The sequence below is a fragment of the Hemibagrus wyckioides genome, linkage group LG08, assembly GCF_019097595.1.
Source record: "Hemibagrus wyckioides isolate EC202008001 linkage group LG08, SWU_Hwy_1.0, whole genome shotgun sequence".
NCBI classification, from domain to species: Eukaryota; Metazoa; Chordata; class Actinopteri; order Siluriformes; family Bagridae; genus Hemibagrus; species Hemibagrus wyckioides.
Genome location: NC_080717.1, coordinates 5,767,501 through 5,789,381, shown reverse-complemented (window position 1 = coordinate 5,789,381; position 21,881 = coordinate 5,767,501). Strand labels below are relative to the sequence as shown.

At 39.7% G+C, this 21,881-nt stretch overlaps 1 protein-coding gene across 5 annotated transcripts in view; it reads right to left on the bottom strand.

Annotated features, from left to right (window-relative positions):
- Positions 1–1,453: 1,453 nt before the first annotated feature.
- Positions 1,454–21,881, bottom strand: part of ldb2a (LIM domain binding 2a) — an 84,433-nt gene continuing 64,005 nt past the window's right edge. Inside the window, exons 5-10 of one of the 5 annotated variants that reach the window (XM_058397044.1) lie at positions 20,580–20,663; positions 17,382–17,505; positions 14,583–14,633; positions 13,118–13,257; positions 5,112–5,237; positions 1,454–3,256 (exon numbers count right to left, since the gene is read on the bottom strand). In XM_058397044.1, coding sequence (XP_058253027.1) covers positions 3,026–3,256; positions 5,112–5,237; positions 13,118–13,257; positions 14,583–14,633; positions 17,382–17,505; positions 20,580–20,663 — 756 coding nt within the window. In that variant the 3' untranslated portion in view covers positions 1,454–3,025. Of the gene's footprint in view, positions 3,257–5,111; positions 5,238–13,117; positions 13,258–14,582; positions 14,637–17,381; positions 17,506–20,579; positions 20,664–21,881 lie in introns of all 5 variants that reach the window. The other 4 variants (XM_058397043.1, XM_058397045.1, XM_058397047.1 and 1 more) reach the window with 4 other exon arrangements.

Sequence of the window (21,881 nt, the reverse complement as noted above, 5' to 3'; positions counted from 1 at the left end):
AGCGCGGGAAGCGGGATCTGTCGGAAAACGGGTGCATTCTTCAGTGCTACGTCATCACGTCGCAATAAGGCCATAAACAACCCAAATAACGTTTCGAAAACAAATAGCCATTTTAAAGGATTGAATAAAAGCAACTTAATATTATATAAAATAATGCCATCTGGCATTTTAGAAACACTTTAAGTAATAATTTTGATGTAGAGAGCAAAAAACTAATTTAAAACACCGACAAAAAAATCTAAAAAAACAAAAACAAACACCCCCAGAATTAAACCTTTGCTTATTTCTAATCTCAAATTTTGTACATTGGTTAAAACAACTATATAAAAAAAGAAATGTCATTTTGCATTGAAAGTTTCCTTAAAACTATAAGTTAAAATATTAACATTTCATTAAAATGGAACGGACCACCAGATGGCGCAAGAGGATCGCACCTGGCGCACGAGGACACAAAAACCACTTATTTAGTTCAATTTATTAGCATATTAACAACCTTTATAAGATTAAAATGCTTTAAAAACACTACTAATGTTCTACTAATGTGAATAACTAAAGAATCGTACAGATTTACTGCTCCACTGGTCTCGCCATCTCTCAGGGTACAAGGAAGACGTGCATCAAGTGTCTTCTCTTTTCTAGCACTTTCTTTAGGTGTTGAAATAAACTTCTCCTTCATGTCCAAACAGCTGAGTCACTGACGAACGACGTCTAAAGACCTACCTCTTCCTGAAGTACTTCATCCAGCACTTAAAAACAACAACAAAAAACTTTTCTTGCTACATTCCCTCGCTAACAGAGTTTTTTCGACTGATGGTATTCTGAGTCTGTGACCTAGTGAACCAGTATCGATGTATTCATTGATGGATTCTTCAAAGCACTTCTGGAAGTCGCTTAAATGAAGGCAGTCTGCCAAACTCCATAAATATAAACGTTAAATGTAAAACAGGGCATGAATCTTACCCCAAGAAGGAAGCTGACTTCGGTCCAACTGACTTCTCTCTCTCTTTTGAGTAGAAATGCTGCTTCTTATTATACAACACTGTGCCAAGGCTGGTGAAGAAGCACTTTCCATAACAAACAAAACCTAAATCCGGTGTGTTTCGTGGATGTTTCGTATTCCCAGCACTAATATATAAGGTTCCCAGCAGCCAAAGATCTGTGTATGTTCTTTCAGAAACTTACCAGAAATCTTTGAAAATGGGATCGTTGTGGATCTACAGCCTATCATGGGAACACTGGGTATTGAGCACTCTGCACATACACATTCACAGCTCTGGGCAGTTTTGAGTCGCCAGTACACTTTGAAGGCTGGAGGATAGCAGACGGATCCCACACAGATGAAGGAAAAACCATTGCAAAAATAAATAAAAACTCCACGCAGACAGTAACCCGAGGATCAATCCGAGGAGCCCTAAGCTCCGAGGCAACTCCTTTATTTTGACTCAGATTAACAATACTCACAGGCAAAAAAAAAAAAAAAAGGAAGATAAGAGCGTCCTGTAGGCCTAAGCACATTTTATTGGCACACAAAATCGCAAAGCATACATACAAGACTTTGGATATGACACGAAAAAACACCTCTGCTAAATATGATACAAACAGTGCAGAGTTCTAATAATACAAGATCGGAGTAGAAGAACTCCATCGGGTTGGAACTGGAAATACAGTAGGAGGAAATCGTTGGGGGGGAGGGGAAAAATAAAGAGAGCAGTCGTAAAAACTATTAATAAAAGACAAAATGAACAAATATAAATGTTTTGGTTGGGGTATAACAATCATCATCATCATCATCATCATCATGGACATTTCATATCTCTGTATATTCGTTTCAATAGCACAAAAATACACTCACTGGACAGTCCAGTTTCCAAAGGTTGGAATGCCTTGATTATGATCCATTCATCATGGTCGGACTGGTTTGGGAAGCGTTCGGTGTCTCAAATAATCGCTCTTTACAACTGTGAGCAGAAAAGCATCTCAGAAAGCTTGCCATGTCGAATCATGGAGATAGATGAGCTCCAACAAGTGAAGAACAAGAAATCTGAGGCTACAACCTAGACTGAAACTCAACACTCAGATTCAACCAAACTAGAATCCTACATTTCTCCTTCAGGTGCACATTAGAGTGAGGAAAAAAAATAAGAAAACTGAAGGTCAATCGAAAGAGCTGCCATCATGGATGACGATCAGTGGTCTTCGGCAGGCTGCACCGGAGCACCGCGTCCATATGTACAGAGGGACCGAGGAACTGAGGAACGACCCTGTAGGTGGCTTCTAAACCGATAAATTGAACACAACGTGGCCTCGGAGCGAGGAATAAACAAGAAAAAAAAAAACTGTTTACAGATTTCAAAATATCATGCAGCAAGAGTCCAGTCTGATAAAGAGGTTTGTTAAAGGGATACTGAGGGAATATGTTTGTCGTATGTGCCTTCCATCCGAGATTGTACAAGGAGATCACAGAATATTCACAAATCCTTTAAAAATAACACGTTTAGACCCAGAAAACAAAATAGCTTTTGGGTTAAACTACAGGTGTAAATTATACAGCTAGAGAAACTTGTCCTTCCCTCAGAAACGTCTGTCTTTTCCAGAAGCAGTGGTCCTACGCCGCATACTAGCATGTAGAAGGATGTGATTTAAGGACTTTTGTTGTGTAGGAACAAAAAAAGGAATTTGAAATAAACGCAAATGCGTGTCAGATCTCAGTGGCTCTCCGTCCAACCGCGTTCATCTCTTCACTGATTGGTCCAGACAAGAGACTTGTATTGCTACCTCAATGACCACCTACAGTTTATCAGCTGAACATCTCACGCTCATCTTTTATTTTCTTGTGTGGAAAATATCCACTTCCTTTCACCAGGCACCGGTTCAGCTTCTGGGAGCCGTGTATCGCTGGAAGTCTGTGATGAAAAACGGACGCCGCGGACGCCGTGAGATAAATGGGAACTAGATCGTCGGGGTTGAAAGTAAAGTCGGAGACGGAAAGAGAGTGAGTGTGAGAGAAAGACAGGACCGTGTCTGGTTACTGTGAGGCCTGCGAGGCCGTGCTCTCGGTTTTGCTGTCCTGGCCCGGTGGCGGCGCTTTAGCCCAGTGGCTGCTGTTGTTGAGCGCCGGCGAGCTGGTGAAGTCCTCGTCGTCGTCGAGGCCGTTGGTGGCGTCGTACTGCGTGTTCTCCAGCCGCGTGATCAGCCGCTCGTCCTCATCGCCAAACTCGCCGCCCATCAGAGTGGGCTCGCCCACTACCATCACGTCCTGCCGATCATACACACCAGAGGGGTGGGGTTAGTACATTTTATAAATATATATTTATATATATTTAACATTTTTAACGTGAATCTCTAATGTAGTGACTATAAGCTTATAATAAAGTAGAATAATTTAGAGTAAACAAACAAACAAAAACACAAAATCACACAGGGCAAATTAAGAAAGCACCATTTATCTCCTTTCACACTGTACGTCATCCTAAATATAAATAAATAAATAAATAAATAAATAAATAAATAAATAAAACAAAATAAACAAACTAAACCTCATCTTCTCATTAGACACATTCGTTAATAATTAGTCACATCAATCTATCAGGCTCTAAAGTACCAAATCGTTAAGAATGAGAGTGAGTCGGATCATTTGACTCAGCTCACCAATAAGAGTCGACTCTTTTGATTCCTGAATGATTCGCTGCCATTTTGGTTTCTAAACCCGACAAAGTTTGCGATAATTTGACCAGGAATTATTATTATCTGCATAAATCAGTAAGAATACATGAACACTTAGATGTGTGAGATTGATCTGGTTGGATTTTGTCGAATTTCAGACAGATAATTCATAAGATACAGGAAACAGTCTGACTGTTAGCCCCGCCCCTTTCAATAACACCATCATCCTTAACTATAATTATGTAAATTTAATGCTTTTTGGATTTATGGGACATTTTATAAACTTACGGGACGTTTTCAATCAACATATTATTTTAGACTGACTCAGGACTCCCACACGTAACATTCTGACTCACTTTAAGGCAAATGCTATTTTCCATATGCTGTAAAAACATGTAAAAATCATTCAGTGTGGTCTGGTCAGAGTAACTCTGCTCACTGCCCGGCTGCCTCGCTGATTAATTTCCTATAACAGCGTGTTCTGAAGTGTTTTATTCCTCACACACCTCACATATCTGATGAAGTGGCAGCACCTGCTAATCTGCTAATCTCCTAATCCGGGTAATAGAGTTGTTCAGTCAGAGATTACACTGGAGTTATCAATTATACAGAAAACACTTGCATACAAAAACACGGAGAAATAATTCTTAATCAAATCACCAGCTATTACATAAACTCCCTCTTTCTCTCTCCTCTTTTTCTCTCTCTCTCGCTCTCTTCCACTCTCTCTCTGTTTCTTTCTTCCAATCTCCTTCTCTCTCTCTCTGTTTTTCTTTCTTCCATTCTCCTTCTCTATGTTTTTCTTTCTTCCATTCTTCCTCTCTCCTCTCTCTCCCTTCCACTCTCTCTCTGTTTTTCGTTCTTCCAATCTCCTTCTTTCTTCCAATCTCCTTCTCTCTCTCTCTCTGTTTTTCTTTCTTCCATTCTCCTTCTCTATGTTTTTCTTTCTTCCATTCTTCCTCTCTCCTCTCTCTCCCTTCCACTCTCTCTCTGTTTTTCATTCTTCCAATCTCTCTCTCTCTCTCTCTGTTTCTTTCTTCCAATCTCCTTCTCTATGTTTTTCTTTCTTCCATTCTTCCTCTCTCCTCTCTCTCTCTTCCACTCTCTCTCTGTTTTTCATTCTTCCAATCTCTCTCTCTCTCTCTCTCTCTCTCTGTTTCTTTCTTCCAATCTCCTTCTCTGTTTTTCTTTCTTGCATTCTTCCTCTCTCCTCTCTCTCTCTTGCACTCTCTTTCTGTTTTTCGTTCTTCCAATCTCTTTCTTTCTTCCAATCTCCTTCTTTCTCTCTCTCTCTCTCTCTCTCTCTCTCTCTCTGTTTCTTTCTTCCAATCTCCTTCTCTATGTTTTTCTTTCTTCCATTCTTCCTCCTCTCTCTCTCTCTCTCTCTCTCTCTCATTCTTTCTTCCAATCTCCTCTCTGCCCCCCCTCGCGCTGTTTTTCTTTCTTACATTCTTTCTCTCTCTCTTTTTGTTTTTCTTCCTCTCTCTCCTTCTTCCTCTCTTTCCCTCCGTGTCTCCTGGTGGTATACGAGGGCTCGCGTGCAGGCCTCCGAACTCCCACTCCTCCTCTCCACTCTGTAATTACACTCATTCATTAAGGTGGGCTTTTGGACTAAATCACAATATCCACATGCTGATTTGTCAATTTACATAGCTAATTAACTCATTAGCAGAGATGTTAGCGATGGGGGAAAAAAAAAGACTGCCGCTTGCCAACGAGCCTTGAATTCGCCATCTGTTTTTGAGCGGCAACTGTCGCCCTCCACTCAGGGTGCGAAACCAGGGGCCAATAACACACACACACACACGGTGCTGCAGGTTCCAGCTGGTGTTCTAACTGCAAGCTCTAATTGCTATCAAATACGAAGCGTGTTTCGCGTACTCATCTCATTAGCTTTAGCCTGTGGATAAACCTGCGTAAAGAAGCGCACTTCAAAACACACTTCTGCCCTTCAGCACTGATTCGGGGTTCGGCTCTCGTGACCTGCGCCTTTCCTGAACCAAACACAAGCAACAAAAACAAGGGAAAATCTGTAAGAAGAATTAAAGCACAACGTAGAAAGAACTGTTATGGGGAAAAATAATCAACTTATCAACTGTCACGAGTCCTGACTTGAGGCGGAGTCATGGTTACCTCCAAAAAATATTCCTTCCTGAATAATTCTGCGTTGTGTTTATAGATTAGATATTGTTTGAGATTTGTTATTTAAAAAAAATATCATTTAATTATTTCTGTTTTGAGCAAAACATTTAAAAAATGTACAATAAATAATAACTAAATTCATTTTAAGTAAAGACATGCTTCATGTCACTTTTGCTTCGTTTTTGTTTTTCCCCCCACAAAAATTCCACAAGCAATAAAAATGAGTAAAAAAGTCCTTCTGAACTGTATTCTCTACTATCATTTCTTCACTTAATGAGTAATAATCTTTGCATCATGTCCAAATGTACAGTAATTACTAGCTGAGGGCTTATAAAACCCTCTCATGTCTTCGCTCAACGCGTAATTACCAGATGGGAATTTGGGAATTATGGTAAAATGTCACGTTAGAAACGGACTGAAAATCTGTCCACCGCTTTTGTGTTGTCGTTCAGGAGAAATCCTTAAAGGTACTCTGTAGAACCCTACATACATTCACAAGACACGCTTATCTAGAGTGACTAACATTTTTACCTGAGCAATTGAGGGCCTTGCTCAGGGGCCCAGCAGTGGCAGCTTGGTGGAGTTGGGATTCAAACTCGCAACCTTCTGATATATATATATTTACATATTTATCTGCCTTAACTGAACACTGGAGCACTCTGTATGAGATACCATAGATTCTTTTCTGGTTCCCTGTGCTTTGGAGGTTTCCTAAAGGCTCCCCGGTTTCATCCTTCGGTCCAGAGACATGTGTTTTATGCTGATCTGCACCTCTAAATTATCCATGGTGTGTAAACATGTATGTGTGTGTGTGTGTGTTTGTGGAGTTTACATGTCCTCCCTGTGCTTTGGGGGTTTCTTAAAGGCTCCCTGGTTTCATTCTTCGGTCCAGAGACATGCATTTTATGCTGATCGGCATCTCTAAATTATCCATGGCGTGTAAATGTGTGTATGTGTGTGTGTGTGTGTGTGTGTGTGTGTGTGCTGTGTATTGACCTTGTCCCCTGACTTGTCCCCCAAGTCCCTGGGGATAGACTCCAGGCTCCTCATATACACCTTGCGTTATATAATCAGTAGAGGAAATGGATAGATAGAAGACTGTAAATGCGATAGATGCCACTTAAAAATGGCACTTTTATCACTTGAAAGATTCATCGCTCAAGCCTAGCCATGATGAAGAAAATTTCAAATGAGGTCCAGAGACCAACCTTCATATTGTCTTCCCATTGACCAGGAACTTTTGTCCTCCCCGGTCAATACTGACCCTCTCTAATTTAACTGTTTTAAAAGCATAAAATGTAAACATATCCCTAACAATTTCCCTTTTAAGTAACTTCATTTACACTTCTTACGCCAAATTGTACAATTCCTTTTATCATTTGTGACAAACAGACATGAAATAAAAGCATATTTCTGAGACACAAACATGTAAAAACAGGTCACATTTGACCCCAAGGACAAGAGGAGGGTTAAATATTTTACCACCATATTATCATTAATCATATTACGATATTTTGTCTAATTTTCCTGCTACTTCATTTCAGATCTCAGAGCTAACCTTCCTTCTCTTCGGAAATTCAGACGTGTATCTTCTGAATTAAATAAACCAGGTGAGTATAGGGTGCTGGAACCGTGTGTGTTTTCAGCACTAGGGGGCACTGTTGTAACAGCGTTAGATACGCACTGGCTTCGCACCGCTCCGCCGGTGATCACATGACTGCCTCATTGTGATTGGGCTCACGTCGGAGACTGCTCATTGCTGTACAAGCGCACAGACAAAACCAAACGTCCGTGCTACATATGTAAGCAGCGTGTTCTTCTCCACAGAGCGTGGCTCGGCTCCACACGGCTCCGTGTTCAGCTTTAAGATGGACAGGGGTTGGGGAGCGTTCGGCGACACACACCCACTCAGATATATATGTATGATAACGAGAACTGGCACTGAGACACCAAGACTTTTCTCCCAGTGTGTGTGTGTGTGTGTGTGTCATGCATGTGTGTGTGTGTGTGTGAGTGTGTGTATATTCTTTCCAGAGCAAGTACGGATTTCGATCCACAATTAAAGTCGTTCCTAGAGAGAAGGGAACAAAGCTCAAAGGGTAGAAAACAGTCGGATGTTGGTGTAAATGAATGTCAGATGTTTCGTACGTTTCATGTTTCCTTCTAATTGCTAGCCGACAGATTAGCTAGCACCGTTTACGCCGACTTGCTAGTAGCTATTTCCTAATAAACGGCTGTGGCGCTGGCGCGTGGGTTCATTAAAGAGAAACTGCTTGTAGTTTTTTAATCTGGATTAAACTTAATGAGAATGGACTGCATGTTGTCACCTATGTTATGTTAGCCACAGCGCTGAGGCTCTCAGGCTTCACTCTCTTATATTAGCAAAAACAAACAAACAACAACAACAAGAACCCATGCTAAAAACAGCCGAAATTTTCTAAAAAGTGTTTCAAACTTTTCATAGTCGAAAATACAAAAACAAATACGCAGTTTGTCGCGTTATCATGTGAACCATCTAAGGCCCAGAAATGACCTCAGTGTCTTTCCTTTCAAAGGTATCTCATACATCAGAGAGTTTGGAGTTGAACACTTCAAGCGAAGGAAAAAAGGTAGTCAAATTGTCCACTGCAACTGCAATACTCCTTTACCGGCAGCAAAGGGCTAAAATAATACAAACGGCTCCTTTAACCAAAACCGATCATCACTTAGCTCACAGATAACTAGCTAACACTAGCTGAAGATGTTCCACAAATCTTCTACGCTAGTTAATCAAATTAACTATGATGTTCTATTTTAGCTAACATAAGAAAGTTACAGCGCTGTTACAAAGCACTGTCGCTGACACTGGAGACTCCTTCCAGAAAACGATATAATAAACATCTCCTCACGATGCAAGCCTCTACACATTAGATCTTACTACTGCAATGATAGTACGCTATATTGCCAAAAGTTTTTGGACACCCTTCCAAATCATTGAATTCAGGTGTTGTTTTTCAGGGGTTTGGGCTTGACCCCTTAGTTCCAGTGAAAGGAACTCTTAATGCTTCAGCTTCATACCAAAACATTTTGGACAATTTCATGCTCCCGACTTCGTGGGAAAAGTTTAGGGATGACCCCTTCCTGTTCCAACATGACTGTACACCAGTGACCAAAGCGAGGTCCATAAAGACATGGATGAGTGAGTTTGGTGTGGAGAAACTTCACAGTCCTGACTTCAACCCCATAGAACACCTTTGGGATGAATTAGAGTGGAGACTGTGAGCCAGACCTTCTCGTCCAACATCAGTGCCTGACCTCACAAATGCGCTTCTAGAGGAATGGTCAAAAAATTCCCATAAACACACCCCTAAACCTTGTGGAAAGCCTTCCCAGAACAGTTGAAGCTGTTATAGCTGCGAAGGGCGGGAGACAACTCCATATTACATTCATGTGCATGTAAAGGCAGACGTCCCAAAACTTTTGTAAATAAAAATATATTGAAATTAGAGCCAGCTATCAGAGATGCGGTTATGGAAAATGAATCAACAGCTTCTGACCAATCAGAGTGGAGAATATATACATATAGCGCTGTTGTATAACACAGGATGTTGGAGCACCATGCCTCTTGTGTACTAAACGTTCACTATAAGATAAAAATTCCTCACACCAAGCTTCATACACAGTGACTGATGGGAATCTCGACCTTTAAATAAATTTACAAAAAAAATATATAATGATCTGATGATAATTAAATCATAATTAATACATACGATTTCTTTATTTATTTCTGTTCTTAAATTAAAAAAATTCTTTTCATGTGAAGGTTATTTCGAAATGTATTTTTAAAAAAAAAACCCTAGACTGTTACAATTTAAAAAAAAATATTTCAAAATATATTTAAAAAAAATTATTAAAATATTAAATTATATTGTTTAATATTTTGCTTTTTACTGTTAGTGAACCAACCAAACAAAAAAGTGATTATTTTTTAAAAAATAAAATAAAAACACTATCCCATTTAAATTCCGCATGCTACAAAAGAAAACCTTGAAAACTATCTATTTTTTGCTTCTCTGATTTGACTAGTAACCTCGAGCAGGGTGTGAAGATCTTGAACACGCTCCAAATCCACACTAATCTCCCAGTCAGCAATCGCAGTTCCTATTGTGTGCAGCGACTCTGGGGACAGCCACGTACTACAAATCCCATCAGCCATTTGCAAATAAATGCAACCCTGCTTCCCGCTATTGCTCCCTTGGTGAAAGCTGTAACACTTGTGGGTTGAAGTGTGCGTTTGACCCGGGGGCTGAGTGAGACTCGCTAGGGACGAGAGGCCTGGGGATAAAAAGGCACTTGAGGATAAACGCCTCCGGTTAACACTCATGCACTGTTCACTACTCACCCGGCCATCGCTTTAGATTTTATAGCAAAATAAAATACCTGCTAAAGTCAGAGTAGCTTTATAAGATTCCCATTAGCATCATCTCAATTATTATCAATATAAACTGTATAGAAATAAACGCCTGAAGGCTCCGTCTATGCTTGGGGATCCTGAGTGTGTGTGTGTGTGTTCATGAACAGATGAAAGTGTAACGTTTACATATCCTCAGGACATTATGAAACTTATACCTACAAGACATACGATATATGAGGTTTCACAGTTCTTTCATTACCACAAGTCGAAAAGAAAAAAGGACAAATATATTAAAATGAATAATGAAAAGAAATTTTTTTTTGTTTTGTTTGAATGTTCGGAAACTTTCTTGCATCCTTTTTCCTTCAGAAATTCCTCCACGCTGTTTGAGTACATATTCATTTCAAATGAATTCGTATATCTAGGTTGCTTTTACTGATGCACGGTGTCACAAAAAACTTTATTTAATTTGTAATTTTTGGGAAATATAATATAAGTACTACAGATTAAAGCTAGATCTGCATTTTTACTGTTTCTCCATTCACAAAACCAAAATAGGGGGGCACAAACTTTTGCACCCAAGCTTTTATCATATACTCGCTTGCTGTCCGAGTCCAAATCAGCCGAATGTAATATACGTACTACATGCCATGGGAAATGTAATATAAGTACTACAGATTAATGCAAGAACTCAGCTGTTTCTCCATTCACAAAACCGTGGGGGGCACAAACTTTTGCACCCAAGCTTTTATTATATATCTGCCCAAATCAAAATCAGCGTAATTTGGTTAAAAGTAAGAGCCTGTGTTGTGCTGGGGTTTGAATGCCTGACCTTCTGCCCAGTAACCGGTGACAGTCGGTCTGGAAAATCTGGTCCAGCAAAACCATTAAGAAACACGACATGGGAAACCGCTTTAGGGCCATAAAGCATGTTACAGAAGACTTTGTTTCTCCATTCACAAAACCAGTGTGGGGGGGGTTAAACTTTTTCACCCAAACCGTAACATATATTCACTTGCTATCCGAGTCCAAATCAGCCAAATGTAATATACGTGCTACATGCCAGGGGAAATGTAATATAAGTACTACAGATTAATGCAAGAACTGAGCTGTTTCTCCATTCACAATACCATGGGGAGCACAAACTTTTGCACACAAGCTTTTATCATATATTCACTTACTGTCCAGTGTCATTTGAGAGTGTGAAACAGTTACATAGATTATTATTTCCATTTCAAACAATTACAAGTATTCCATTGTTAAAACAAAACCACATTTAAACTACATCAGCTCTTGATATCATATTTGCCTACAATCCTTATTTTCTAGTATTCCTGCTCATACGGTCTGAGCAGCTGGAGGGCAATACGTATTACCCATAATGCCCTACAGGCTGTGCACGCTGTATCATGACGTGCGGCTCTGAGCCCGTGTTAATGCTGATGAATCCTCATGAACTCGGGTCGCATTACAGTTGTACTCTGTTTGAGTTCCATTTACCACGGAAGCTCCATGAAACGATATGACTAAGTCGTGTAAACTCTGCGGGACAAGTGGCTACAAATGCGAGCCGGACTTGTATAATTAATGCCATAAAAGCTTTTACCACAGAGCTACAAAATGAAAAATGAACCATGCGGTGCAGAGCATGTGCGAGTGTATAAGTGTGAGAAAAATATAGGGAATATAACGGATGATAGAATTCTGAAAACTGCAGGCTGTAAGAAAAAAAATACGTTTACTTTCTTTATATTCACCTGTTTTGTTTTAATGTTAGCTTTTAATTCATTTGTCTATTTGAACCCTGTTGTGTCTATGTCTTCTGTATCATGCTTTATGGCACTTCAACGGTTTCCCATGTCGTGTTTCTTCATGGTTTTGCTGGTGTTCTTGACGCAGATTTTTCTGTCATCATTTACTGAGCAGAAGGTCAGGGGTTCAAACCCAAGCACAACACAGGCTCTTACTTTCAACCCAATGACACTTATTTGGCTGATTTAGACTTGGATAGCAAGTGGATATATGTTAAAACTTGGGGCAAAAGTTTGTGCCCCCCATGGTATTGTGAATGGAGAAACAGCCCAGTTCTTGCATTAATCTGTAGTACGAATATTACATTTCCCATGGTATGTAGTACTTATATTACATTTGGCTGATGTAGACTTGGGTAGTAAGTGAATATATGATAAAAGTTGGGGTGCAAAAGTTTGTGCCCCCCCCATTTTGGTTTTGTGAATGGAGAAACAGTAAAATAGTCACAGAGACAGCCGAGTATAGAGAAGTCAGCCACAGTGATGTCTGAGTATAGAGAATTCAACCACAGAGACGTCCGAGTATAGAGAATTCAACCACAGAGACGTCCGAGTATAGAGAATTCAGCCACAGAGACATCTGAGTATAGAGAATTCAACCACAGAGACGTCCGAGTATAGAGAATTCAACCACAGAGACGTCCGAGTATAGAGAATTCAAACACAGAGACGTCCGAGTATAGAGAATTCAGCCACAGAGACGTCCGAGTATAGAGAATTCAACCACATGGACGTCTAAATTTTGAAAATTTAGCCACAGAGACGTCTGCGTATAAAGATTTAGCCACAGAGACGTCTGTGTATAGACAATTCAACCACAGAGATGTCTGAGTATAGTGAATTCAGCCACAGAGACATCTGGGTATCGAGAATTCAGCCACAGAGACGTCTGAGTGAGGTTCCCAGACCGCCAGACATTAATCTGTGGTGTGTGTGTAGGTGTGTATGTGTGCTAGGTTACACGAATAGCCTGACATTAGCTTTGTATTGCAGGTTCTCATGTTGTGATGTGCTCATGTGTTCTCAGATACAGTATGTGTGTGTGTGTGTGTGTGTGTGTGTGTGTGTGTGTGTGTATGTGTGTAAACTGAGGAACTCGGATGCTTACAGGTACCTGGCTGCTCAGGCTGAAGCTGTTGGCTGGACTGCGCTTCTTGCTGCCTGTGCTGTTGCCGAGGCTGCTGTTAGATGTGCTGCTGGCGGAATTCTTCCTCTTCCTTCTCTTTGTTGTGGTCTGTCGAGTAGGCTCTGCACACACACACACACACACACACACACACAAGCTTACTTTGTAGATAGGTAGGATGCACATCCACAAGCAGAAACCATGGCATCATCATCATGCTAGTAAGAGGAAACTCTTGTTTCATACACATGCTATTAACCCAAATAAAAATTAATTTATAATAATGTAATATATGTTAATGATACCCCCCACACACACACAGCAGGTATAGGCTAACATTTAAATATAAATTGTTTAAAAGCTAAGGAGTTTATAATACATGCATATATACTGAATAACATACAGAACAAATGCCGGGATTATATTAACAGTGAGTATTTGCAAGATCACATTATTGGTTTATAATTAATTCATAAGCAAGGAATTACAGTAAAAGTAGAAGTTATGAGAAGTTATGAGATTTATCCATCAGTTCATTTGTCAGAATTGCAATAATGCAATAAAATACTTAGATAATTGTGTATTCATCATCTCATAAATAGATGACAAATACAGAGATACACATTTTTTTATATAAATAAGCAAATACATTCATCTATAAACATGTTATTCAGTACCTATGTATGCTATATGATCCAGCTTATAAAACTTTTAACACAATATCAGTACCAGAGCTCTGAGATTTAGCTGATACCAGATCCCGATCCGACACTAAGCAGTTTTAAGAACAACAGGAGACGTTGATGGTGGCACAGTTTAAAGCGGCAGTGTGTAACTTTTTGAGTCTTCTATGTCATGTGAAGGGAACTGAAACTGCTGTTTAAATGCTAAATTCTAACATGCCCCCTTTGTTAAAATAAAATTTAACATATAAATTGCCTTTAAAGCAAAAGCAGAAGGTGTTTTCTGGGCCAGAAAAAATTTAATAGAAGCCTAAAATGAACAAGTCAGCTAGATCGACTGCATCATAATAATGTGATACATTTAAAAAAAAAAAATGTTAGATATTATTTAATTATTAAAATTTTAAATGTGAAATTTTAACAAATTATTATAAAAATATTTCCATTTTTTTTTTCAAAAATTCAATAAAAATTATTTATTGTATAATTTAAATGATTAAATGATTAAAAATGCTAAAAACATAAATTTAAATTTTTTAAAATTTATACGCTTTTCCTTGCTGTGAGTTTAATTAATTAAGATTTTTTTTTTTGTTTTATTTATTGATTTTCTGACTTAACCAATAAAAAAATTTGTCACTCTTTTATTTTTAATTTATTTTAATTTATTTATATAAATTTATTTATTTTTTGAGCATTTAAGGTAAACGCAGCGGAAACAAAATGTATTTCATGCTAAAAGCGTTAGAAGACGGAACACGTACCTTTCTTGTGATTTGTGGGGAAGATTTCCGTTTTGAAGTTCTGTGGATGTCCTGCTAAAAAAATCAAAATAAAAGAAAATAAATTTAATCCATTATAATAAGCTATGAAAACTTCATATGTAAATTAGGCTAAATCTGAACTCGGAATAAAATCGCTCAAATAATTGAAATAATAAATTATCGCGGATTAAAATCTTAAAATTCTGTTCCCCAATATGAAAGATTCAAAAAGTTGAAAGGAAAACTAAACAAGGATTAAAGTAATATTTAAAACGCTTTTTTAAATGATTTAAAGTCAGGATATCCATTATTCAGAAAGCATATATTTCTGTTAATGAGCCTGTGTGAATTTTTTAAGGACTTCTTCATATGAATTATTAGCAAATACGGCGCATAAGTATGTGCACCCCGATCCCGATCCCCTTGCACTTGGACGTTTCTACGTTTTGCAGAGTTACGGCTTAGAAATGAATGATCTTAATTGGAATGTTTACAGTGTGATCTGCACAGTATGGTGCAAAATACGCTTTAATCTGTGAAAGCAAGATTAATTAAAACAGCAAAAATGTGTTGATTGCGTAAGTATTTATCCCCCCCACCAGTGTTGATACTCGGTAGGAGCGTCTTCGGCTGGGATTACATCTGGGATGTGTCTTTATCAGCTTTGCACATCTGGATCCTGATGTTTTTGCACAATGTTTTTTTTGGTAAACTAGAAGGAGACGAGTAAACCGAGTCTTAATTGGAGTCTCAGGTACTTGTTTTTTTTTGAAGCCCTCCAGTGTAGAGCCATAGTGTGTTTTCGAGACACTCCTATAGGTTATTTTTTTGTAGGCTGATAACATAATATACCCCAAGATTAAGTAAAAAATAATAAATAAATAAATAAATAAATAAATAAATAAATAAATAAATATGTTCTGGATTGTTCATGTCCAAAATTTACTTATGCAAGCGTCTGTAGAACTAAAGGTCACTATTCCGGTTGCTATTACAACAACAATTTAAAATAAAAGCATGCTCCACAATTTATTTTTAATTTTTAATAAAATACATTTAATGAAATACTTTCTCAGACTTGCACCTGTGGAAACTTTGGTTTAAAGGTTAAAGAAAATAAAGAAAGATACTAATGTTATCATCTCCACAACTAAAATAGTCAAAAACCTGCCACATACACACACACACACACACACACTGAATCCAGACAATTCTGGCTCCTGGTGTGTTTACCAGGGTGTGTGTGTGTGTGAATGACGCAAGGAAACAGCACAAAAAAGGACTTATCAGCGTATAAACGTGGCCGTCCTTCCTTCCTGCCCTCGACTCGGACCGCGTTTCAGCAGAATGGGAGGAAAACGAGGAGCCGCGGCCCATAAGGAAGTGGCCGTTGTGGACGATTCACAAAGCGGGACAGGAGTTTAACCGGGGCCGGGCGGGGCTCCAAAGCGGAAGCAGAGGAAAATCCCACTAATTAATACCAGGTTCACTGACAGCTTCACAAATGCTAATTTTGCTAAAAGTCTGCCACGGAGATTATCTCTTTAACGGTGCACAAGGCAAAACAACCCGGGGTCATGAAGGTGTTCAGGAGTTCGAATGAGCTTGTTTCTAATTATACAACATATTTCTATAGCAGAAAAAAAAATATGGAATTTATGTTGTGAAGGTCTGCGCTATTTCTTCAGCGAAATCAACTGCTAGGGTTTTAGCTAGTCATCTATCGCTTAATGTTACCTTAATACTGACAAAAAATATTTCTTTTTTTGGAAAAGTAGTGTGTGGAATTCATAAATGTTATCTTTTAACATGGCATTTAATTCACAAATGTTCTCTTCTAAACACATCCATACAGCAGACATAATAAAAGCATCTAAGACAAATTTTAGCAACAAAGTTAGCAACAACCGGAGTAAAACACTCCAATCCACAATTGCTAAATCACATATAAACCCTTTCATGACATCTTTATCTCTCCTCACTTTAAAGTAATGCTAAGATAAAATAATGTTTATAAGTTAAACAGATTTTCCATTATGTTTAAACAACATATTAGCAGAGGTGCCAACATGGCTAGCAAGAAAATTTTAGCAGGCTGAGAGAATTTTACCACAGAAGCGCTAGCATGTATCGTAGGATGAGTCAGCTAATCTTTTTTCTTTCAGAATGTGCCTGAATTATTATTTTCGTCACCTCCGATAATAATTTCTCACCCTCGTTTAAGTGCAGATTTATTCATACATTAATGCTAACTCTCTAGCTTTAGCTATCACGCATGACACACTAACTACTAACTAATTAGCCTTGTTACAGCTATCATTAGCTAAACGTACCCGTTTAAAACCAATAGTGAAGCTCTGGTAAGCTGGTAAATGTTTAAGAAAGTTGTATTTTGTGTAAACAACAGGATTTATGCGAATCTGTATGATTTAGCTGAGAAAACAAAGATGTTCTGGACTAAATGGTTATAAATAAGTAAAGCTCTGGCCTCGTGGACCCTCGTGCTTGTCAATCGGTAAAATCAGGATGTGTGCAAGCAAGCCATATTCAAGTTTCACATTCGTTCCGCACTGCTTGTAATGAACTGCGCATCACTGAGCATCGCGATGAGACACGTCCCCTATAAATTCCCAGCATGCATCCACACTGAGCCCCGCTCCTCCATAGCACACTCCGAAGATCCGTAAACGACATCTCTCCTCACGTGTTCACGCTGACTTTTCCGAAGTGGAAAGGAAAAATATAGAGCGTCTGGTTGACAGTGTGTGTGTGTGTGTGTGTGTGTGTGTGTGTGTGTACCTGGAGGTGCCACCATACGCTGCCATTTCTGAAACAGGCACGTCTTCAGACAGTCTCTGGGGCTGAGGCTGTATGTCTTGTGTCTGGACATGAGCTCCTGCATGGGCTCTAGGATCACACACAGCTACACACACACACACACACACAGACACACAGATTGAGCAAAACAACGAGCCAGCATTACAAATATTGAAATTCACACCAGTGAATCATGACATTAATGGAATTATTTAGAGATGCCTGAGCAAATACAGAAATAAATAAGAAATTAAAGATAATGAAAATAATAATGCTAAAATCATGCCATAGACCTTTTTTTAAAAAAATATTTAAAATAAAAAGTAGAATTGTCATGTGGATTTTTATAATCAGATTAGATTTAGAGCTAATTCGTTTTACGGTCTAAAATATACATAAATAAATAAATTAATTAATTAATATTTTTAAATCTTAATTAATCACCTTCATTTGACATGAATAAAATAAAAATAAACTGTAAAATAATTTTCTACGATTTATGACTTGTAATAATTAAATAATAACAATTAGACATTAAAACATTAATTGAAATATTGCAAGATAAATAAATAAATAAATAAATAAATAAATAAATAAATAAATAAATAAAAATCAAGTCACAAAAAACTACTATGAATCCTCTCTCATGAAAATGAATCCTATCATAGACAGCATCTTATTTTTCAGATCACCACTTCACTTCTTTTTTAGGTAGCAGGTGGATAAACACACATAATCATATACTCTCTCACACACACACACACACACACTGCCGGTATGAGTTTCAGCATTCGGACATGGCCGCATCCCCTCACACTTCCAGCGTTTCTGGGGAACAATCCCTGGCTCGGGGCCGAGGCACCACGGCTATTTCCAGCATGAATGTGAGGAAACCCGCGGCTTTCCTCAGCCACAGCGCCTCATCCGTCCCAGGTCAGGAAACAGAGCTCAAGTGGAGCCGCTGATAACCTCACACACGCACACACACCACGCCAAACAGCCCCTTTTACAGGGTATTGTTACAGTGAGAGAAATGATCATGACTGGCAAAAATGAGACACGGCGGTGTTTACAGGTTCGACCTTTCACTGAATTTTAACTTGTGATGTGTTCAATCTACAAAAATAACAATCATATTGAATGCAAAGAAAAGAGGCGTTGCCTAGGTGCCTGTCAGTCTAACTAAAGGGGGGCATGGAATTAATCATCATATGTTGCCTGGGCACTTGACAGTCTTCGTGAAGGCGATGTGGAATTGGCGCCTGTCAGTCTTAGTTAAGGAGACGGGGACTTAATTATTATATTTATTTCAAATGAATGTGATGCCTGTCAGTCTTACTGAAGGAGGTGTGGCCTTAATTATCTTATTTAATCTAAACAAAGGAGGTGAGGCCTGGGTACCTGTCAGTATTAGGTAAGTAGACAGGGTCTTGGTGCTTGTCAGTCGTAGTTGTAGAGGCGTGGCCTCGGTACCTGTCAGTCTCAGAGATGCTGCTGTAGCTTTAGTGCCTGTCAGTTCCACCGTAGGAGGTGTGTCTTCTCTGCCTATCATTCCATGTTAAGTAGGCACAGCCTTAATGATCATATTTTAATATAAATGATAGAGACCTGGCCTTGGTGCCTGTCAGTCCTGTGTACGTTAAAGCAGACCTGGTTTCTGTCATTTTTACAAAAATGTGGTCTCTATGCCTGTCAGTCATAGTTACAGAGGTGCAGTCTCTGTGCCTGGCAGTGATAGTAAAGATTGTATGGCTTAAGGACCTGTCAGTCCTAGTACTGTAGATGTAGCTTCTGCGCTTAGGAGAAAAAAAGGCAGTAGGCATGGCGCCTGTGCCTGTCAGTCATAGTTAAGTATGTGTAGCCTCTGTCCATGTCGAGTCGGCATGGCTCAACTGCTTATCAGTCCTAGTAAAGGAGGTGTGGCCTTTTTGCCTATCAGTCTTAGTTAAAGAGGTGTGGCCTTTTTTCCTGTCAGTCCTAGTTAAGGAGGTGTGGCCTTTCTTCCTGTCAGTGTTAGTTAAGGAGGTGTGGCCTCTGTGCCTGTCAGTCCTAGTTAAAAAGGTGTGGCCTTTGTGCCTGTATAGTCCTAGTTAAAGAGGTGTGGTTTCTGTGCCTGTCAGTCTTAGTTAAGGAGGTGTGGCCTCTGTGCCTGTCAGTCCTAGTTAAAAAGGTGTGGCCTTTGTGCCTGTATAGTCCTAGTTAAAGAGGTGTGGCTTCTGTGCCTGTCAGTCTTAGTTAAGGAGGTGTGGCTTCTGTGCCTGTCAGTTATAGTTAAGGAGGTCTGGCCTCTGTGCCTGTCAGTCGTAGTTAAGGAGGTGTGGCCTTTTTGTCAATGTATTTGCATTACACATAGACTCGTCATCTGGCTTTAAACATCTCTTTACACGGGATCACTGATGAACACTGCATCATTTTAGACAGAAAAATACCAGTGAGTGAGTCTCAGTTATTACTCAGACGGCAGGAAACAAGCACGCTGCTGTCTGTTTTTTTCTGATTGCTGCCCTGAAGCTGCGTAGAAGAAGACATGCAAAGCCAAACAGGGAATGTATGCAAAAACATCTGGCATGCTAAACAGCTGCAGCACACACACTGGATCAGGATCAGACTGAGCGCTCGGAACCAAGAACCAAATCCTAATTTAATTCCCAATTCGGCTTCGACGTCGCTATTTTTTTTTTTTTGTTAAACCTGGCTTTATAATAACACATCTGAGAGCTTAACAACAGAAGTGCAGCAGAATGAAGTCGGTTCAGTGTTGATAAAATGACTAAACTGCCCTTTTTTTCCTCTCCTCATTTCTTTTACCTCTAACAGAAACACGGCAGTGTGCTAGGTGAGCGGGAGCTGGGCGTCGAGACCCACAATGCTGTGCTTCAGCACAGAACGCTCATTAATGTTATGCTAATTTTCCCCATCCAATTAATTTTCTCTCCCCATCTAGTTCCCCTGTTTTGCAAATCGGAGCTGTCACTCATGCTAAAATCGAAAGAATAAACAAAGAGGCTGTAAAATAAACGCTATGGCATGAGTGCAGGTTGGGATGTGGACACACACACACACACACACAATACATGCCTAAAGGATGGAAGCTTTCTGAATACCTCCATTTGTCATCTTTATGTATGTGCTTGTGTGTGTGTGTGTGTGTGTGTGTGTGTGTATGTGTGTGTGACTTACCCTGAGGTAGTTGAGCGTGAAGTTAGTCAGACCCATTCGGGTGATGTTTTTGGAGAGTTGGTCCAGAACCTGAGGGTCTTGAGCCTGTGAGGGCAGAAGAGCAGCCAGCATTACTACCTTAAAGGTTAAATCCAGTGTTTTTTCAGAGTAATCTCTGCTTACAACACCAGTACACTGATTTTGGAATTCCATCCATCCATCCATCCATCCATCCATTTATCCCTCCCTCTATCCATCCCATCCATCCATCCATCCATCCATATATTCATCTATTCATTTATCCCTCCACCCATCCATCCATTTATCCCTCCCTCTATCCATCCCATCCATCCTTCCATCCATTTATCCCACCATCCCACCATCCATCCATCCATCCATCTATCCATCCACCACTCATAAGATCCATCGATCATCTGCAGTGGCTGGACTACTGTTGGACTACTGATGAAAAGCTTGTGATGTCAAATCCCAGGGCCACCAATCTGCCACAGCTGGGCCCTTCAGCAAGGCCCTTAACCCTTAACTACTCAGATGTATACATGAGATAAATGCAATTTGCTCTGGATAAATAACAATTTCTGTACATCTGATTCACAAAAGGTTGCAGGGAGTCTGGTGTCTATCCCTGGAGACTCGGCACAAAGGGCAGGGGACAGTCTGGATGAGGTGCCGACCCATCGCAGGGCACAATCGCACACACACTCATTCACACACTACGGATAATTTAGAGATGCCAATCAGACTACAACACAAGTATTTGGACTGGAGGAGGAAACCAAAGTACCCGGAGAAAAACCCCAAAAGCAAAGGGAGAACACACACACAGATGGTGGGGTAGGAAATGAACCCCCAACCTGGACGTGTGATGCAAAGATGCTAACTGGTAACCACTAAATCCCCAAGATTTACCAATATATCCTGTTCAGCCTCAAGGTAGATAGAAGCCTATCCTGATCCACTGTTCACACGGTGGGAATACATCCTGGATGAGGCACCAGGCCATCACAGGACACCACATATACACCCCACTCATACACACCCAGCATAACCAACACAATCTGGCTTGTTTTTGGAAGGTGAAAGGAACCCAGAGAACCCTGGAGAATCCCAATATGGGGAGCCTTCTGAGAATGAAAGGTGCTAGATTTTTTTATACATCAATCCCATTCTTAAACATGAGTACAGGAGGAAATTTCCAGATTCTTTCTTTGTTACTCTGAGCAGCGTTAAACACACGAGCCCAGCTTTAATTTGGGTGATGGATCATTTCTCAGCCCAGCAACGACTACAACTGGGATAAAA